Source organism: Salpingoeca rosetta, assembly GCF_000188695.1.
Source record: "Salpingoeca rosetta unplaced genomic scaffold supercont1.40, whole genome shotgun sequence".
Taxonomy (NCBI): Eukaryota; class Choanoflagellata; order Craspedida; family Salpingoecidae; genus Salpingoeca; species Salpingoeca rosetta.
In genome coordinates this window covers 1-5107 of record NW_004754894.1, presented here as the reverse complement: position 1 = coordinate 5107, position 5107 = coordinate 1, and the positions used below count along the sequence as shown (strand labels likewise).

Below are 5107 nucleotides of genomic sequence, written 5' to 3'. Positions count from 1 at the left end.
GTTGCATTGGTTGTTGTTGCATTGGTTGTTGTTGTTGTTGCATTGGTTGTTGTTGCATTGGTTGTTGTTGTTGTTGCATTGGTTGTTGTTGCATTGGTTGTTGTTGTTGCATTGGTTGTTGTTGCATTGGTTGTTGTTGTTGCATTGGTGGTTGCTGCTGCATTGGTTGTTGTTGCTGCTGCTGCTGCTGTAACTGCCATTGCTGTTGCTGTTGCTGTGGATGCTGGAGGTGCACAGCATCATTGCCTGTTTGCCCCTCCCCTTGCTGCAACTGCCATTGTTGCTGCAGCTGCTGCTGTGGTGCATCGCTTGTTCCCGGTCCGTCAGTGACTACCGGTGACGCTGTGTGTTCGCCCGCCTTCGCCGCCACGACTTCACGTACATGCGCGTCGATTCTGCTCAAAGCCGTCATATCATCAGCAGCAGCAACAGCTCCACCAGTGCCAACGCCCCGCTGTGCACCTGTCATCTGCACCACAGCTTCTTCGCTCAGCCCACCACCACCGCCATCAGCGGTGGTTCCGGCAACCCGTGCATCAACACTGCCGTCACGCTCGGCACGCGCGTGCGCGCCGGTGGTTGTTTGCTCGTTGCCATCGGGTAAATCCCCCTCGTCGTCGTCGCCGTCGCTGCACGCCTCCATCGGCACGGGAAGCAATTGGTCTGGCCGTTGCTGGCTGCCAGCACCATCGTGTACAGTGCCGCTTTCAGGTTGACCGGGGTTTGAGCGAGCGTTCACACGATCATCTTCGCCATCACCACGTTCACCCCGCAGACGGCCAGCGCCATCGCTGGCATCGTCGCCATCACAGCCATTGTCTTCTGCCTCGTCTTCATCTCCACCACCGCCACCACCAACATTATCACCGCTTGCACTCACTTCATCATGGCCACCATCATCGCCATCATCGCGGAGGTGCGTGTGCTGCAGCACTGCCACGACCTCGACCTCATACTGACGCCTCCACGCCGCTCGGGGCGCCGCCGCACACATCCACTCCTCACAGCTCAGCACACGCACCCAGCCTGAAGGGGATGGCAGGCAGCCAGGCACATGCTGCTGCTGCTGCTGCTGCTGATGATGATGATCATGTTGAGGCCGCTGCTGTTCGTGCTGTTGTTGGTGTTCGTGCTGTCGGTGTTCGTGCTGTGGATGGTGTTCGTGCTGTTGGTGTTCGTGCTGCCGCTGTCCGACGTCAGCCACGTTGCCATGGTTGTCCGAGTCTCTATTCCCGCCAGTGCGCTCTTGCAACCCTCCTCCTTCGAATTGCTGCTTCGATGACGCAAGTGTCCTCACCAACGTTACAGCGCCATCATCACCGCGAACAACAGCCGCCCCACTACCCCTTCCACAACCAGCGTCATCATCATCATCATCATCATCATCATCGTGGTCGTCGTCATCATATTTACCAGCAACATCATCATATTCACCACCATCATCATCATCGCCATCGGTCAGCAATGCAGCCCTGCCATCTCCACTGCCAGGACGACTCTGCCACACGCGACGCGGATGGCGACGACGACGACGATGATGATAATGATGATGATGACGACGGTGGTGGTGCGTGACTGCGGACAGGAGCATGGTGAGCTCCTCGGCAGGGGTGATGGCGCTGTCAAACAGCACCGCATCTGAAGTCGCAGGGAGCGAGGCAGTCACATCATGCCCATCGCCACCATCGCCACCATCATCGACGCTGCGGTCCTGTCTGGCGTGGCTGGCCTGTGTCGACGCATGCTCTGCTGCGCGTGCACCGTCACGGCTGTCCGGTTGTATGGCTGATGTCTGAACATCACGCGCCATCATGCTCGCCTGTCTCCTCGCATCTTTTCCCACAGTCACTTGGTGTTGCTCCGCTATCGAATACCCTACCACCTCATCACCATCACCGCCGCTCTTGCTGCTGGCGCGTGGCGCTGGTCCAGTTGTGGATGGCATCGACGATAAAAGTGAAGCAGCATGTTTCCCGCCAACTTGCTCTCTATCTGTTGCTGATACGCTTGCTGCTTCTGACTCCCCAGCAGGTTTCTGTCGAGAGCTAATACGCACGTGCGAACGGATCCGGTGAGATCGTTCCCAAGATGACGTGTGTGTGTGTGTGTGTGGGGGGGGGGAATGGGAGGAAGAGAGCAGCTCAAAGCAAAAACAAAGCACAGACACACACACACACACAGACACACACAGACACACACACACACAGACGCAGACACACACACACACACACATACACACAAACAGACGCAGACAGACATACACACACAGACACACACAACCGTGCTTACTCTGGATAGTGGTGCTGCATGGTGCATTTGCTGGAGCAGAGCAACCCGCCGCCATCGTGCGCGGCCCATCCAAACTCTATGCACCACATCACAGCCAACAGCAATACCAGCACCCAAGCAGTCGCAAACACACGGCCAGAGCAGCAGCATCAGCGGCACACACGCACAGACATACAGGAACAGGCAAAGGAGTGAGTGTGCTGCAAGTGCGTTGCTGTTGCTGTTGTTGTTGTTGTTGTTGTTGTTGTTGTTGTTGTTGTTGTTGTTGTTGTTGTTGTTGTTGCTGCTTCTGCCTCGAAGCAATGATGAGCATGACTGCATGCGTGCTTACCGCCTGAGCGAAAGCCTGGCGAAACTATCTGCCCTGCTTTGTTGAGGTCGAGCCGAGTGATCTCCGTTTGCATGTGGCGCTGACAAAAACAAGAAGTTTGGGCAGGGGTGAGTGTGAAGTTCAAACAGCAAGGGGAAAGGCAGCTCGGAGAGCTGTCGTCTTTTTGATTCTTCTTTGAACATGATTACACGCACTCATAAGCACATGCATCCACAAACGCACACCCACACGCATACGCAGATGCACGCACGCATACGCATACGCACGCACGCACACATCTGACCATGACTGAGAGGTTGGAGGACAAGACGCGCTGGCAGTAGTAACATTGCGCTGGCGTGCCAAGCTGAAGGCGAAACCGTGTCGATCTGGTGCAGTGTCAGCAGAAGAAGCAATATGCACGAGGAGGTGAATGCAATTGAGGGTGGAAGCAACAATGATTGGAGGAATCCACTTGAGTTGAATGTGAACGTGAGTGGATCGAGGAAAAGAGACCCAGGGGTCAAACATGGGCTCCGTCCATGCACACACAAGTGAATCAAATGCTGGATGGAAAACTTCACACACACACACACAATGCGTGCCATCCATACAGTGTCTCGCCAGTGTCTCGCCAGTGTCTCGCATTGTTCGTGCTTGATCACTTGCCTGTGCATGTGCATGTGCATCGATCCACACACACACACACACACACACACACACACACACACACACACACACACACACACACACACACACACACACACACACACACGCACACACGCACGTACGTATATAGGCATACCTGAGATAGGGCGTTTTGTTGACGTGCTTGCGGCACCAGAACCCCTTTTTCGAACATCCTTTGCAGCTGGCCACGCTTTGCATCAGCTTGGTCAACATGGCCTCGCGCTCACCAAACTCCATGGCCGTTGTTGTTGTTGTCGTGCGCTCCTGGCTGGTGGTGGTCATATCCGCTACAGATTATGGTGTCGGATGTCATTTCCTTGCGAACAGCAGCCAGTCAAACAGCGAGCGACCACCCTTCCGCCCCATCCACCCCACCCATTCTCCTCCTGACCGTGTGTCAGCTTGGAGTGAGGCTCTCCGACTACCGCCCCCACCAACACCAACACCATGGGTGAGCGCAAGGTGCTGAACAAGTACTACCCGCCGGACTTTGATCCGGCGAAGCTGCCGCGCATGCGGTTGGGCAAGGACCGGCAGTTCAAGGTGCGGCTGATGGCGCCCTTCAACATGCGCTGCAAGACGTGCGGCCACTACATCTACAAGAGCACCAAGTTCCTGGCCATGAAGGAAACAGTGCAGGACGAAACATACCTGGGGCTGTACATCTTCCGCTTCTACATCAAGTGCCCAACATGTTGCGCAGAGATCACGTTCAAGACCGACCCAAAGAACTCCGACTACGTGTGCGAGCACGGCGCGACGCGAAACTTCGAAGCGTGGCGCATGGCTGACAAGCTCGGCACCATCGACGACGAGCTGGAGGAGGAAGAGGAGGAGAACAACCCCATGCGCGCGTTGGAGGAGCGCACAAAGGAGTCGCGGCGAGAGATGGACATCCTCGACGCGCTGGAGGACATCCGCGACCTGAATGCGCGGGCGGCGCAGGTGGACATTGACACGCTCGTCGCCTCGCGGCAGAAGGAGGATGCGCATGAGCAGCTGACGACTGAGGAGCAGTTGCGGAAAGAGGAGGACGAGGCCATCGCCGCCGCGTTTTCCCGCGACAGGATCGTGCGGCGCCTGGAAGATGAGCCATCTGAGGAGCCCTCATTCTCTTCTTCGGCTACAAAGAACGCAAAGGCGAAGGCAAAGAAGAGCAAGAAGAACAAGGCGAGGACAACAGCAGCATCGCCATCGTCATCGTCGTCATCATCATTATTATCATCATCATCATCAGCGAAGCGGCGAGCAGCCGGAACGGCGTCGTTTGCAGAGACAGACACGGACCCAACGACCAGTAGCACAGCCACGACAACAGATGGGGCCACCTCGACTGCCAGGAGCGGGCCATCCTCATCTGCATCGAGCAAGCGGCCCAAGATGGTGCGTGCGCAGGACAAGAAGATTGGCACGCTAGGTGGCGGGCCACTGGCGGGGCTGGTGCGTGCAAACAAGAAGCAGCCAGACACAAAACAGCCAGATGCACAGCAGCAGCGGGCGTCACAGCAGGGCAGTGTGGGAAGGAAGAATGGCGGCGGTGGCCTGGGGTTGGTCGGTTACGGCTCCGATGACTCGGATGATTCAAGCGACGACAGTGACTGACACGTGTGTGTGTGTGTGTGTGTGTGTGTGTGTGTGTGTGTGTGTGTGTGTGTGTGTGTGTGTGTGTGTGTGTGTGTGTTTGTGTGTTTGTGTTGGGAGAGAAGTTGAGTGAATGAGTTTTGCGTGTGTGTGCCCTGCTTTGTTGGACGCACGCTGTGCTGTTCCGTGTTGCCTGTGTGTCACACATAAGTCATGCTTATTCATTGGTTTGATAAA

The 5107-nt window shown here is 56.1% G+C and overlaps 2 protein-coding genes across 2 annotated transcripts in view; one reads left to right on the top strand and one right to left on the bottom strand.

The window, feature by feature from the left end:
* PTSG_10940 (uncharacterized protein) overlaps positions 1–3526 on the bottom strand; it is a gene marked incomplete at both ends in the record, with an annotated part of 4577 nt that extends 1051 nt beyond the window's left edge. Inside the window, 5 exons of the mRNA XM_004987809.1 lie at positions 335–2045; positions 2290–2365; positions 2621–2699; positions 2904–2988; positions 3405–3526. Of these exons, the coding sequence (XP_004987866.1) occupies positions 335–2045; positions 2290–2365; positions 2621–2699; positions 2904–2988; positions 3405–3526 (2073 nt within the window). The remainder of the gene's footprint in view (positions 1–334; positions 2046–2289; positions 2366–2620; positions 2700–2903; positions 2989–3404) is intronic.
* A 210-nt stretch (positions 3527–3736) lies between these two features.
* PTSG_10939 (coiled-coil domain-containing protein 94) lies at positions 3737–4891 on the top strand (the record flags this gene model as incomplete). The annotated part of the gene is made up of 1 exon (XM_004987808.1): positions 3737–4891. The coding sequence occupies one exon, from the start codon at positions 3737–3739 to the stop codon at positions 4889–4891; it is 1155 nt and encodes a 384-aa protein (XP_004987865.1).
* Between the last annotated feature and the right edge of the window lie 216 nt (positions 4892–5107).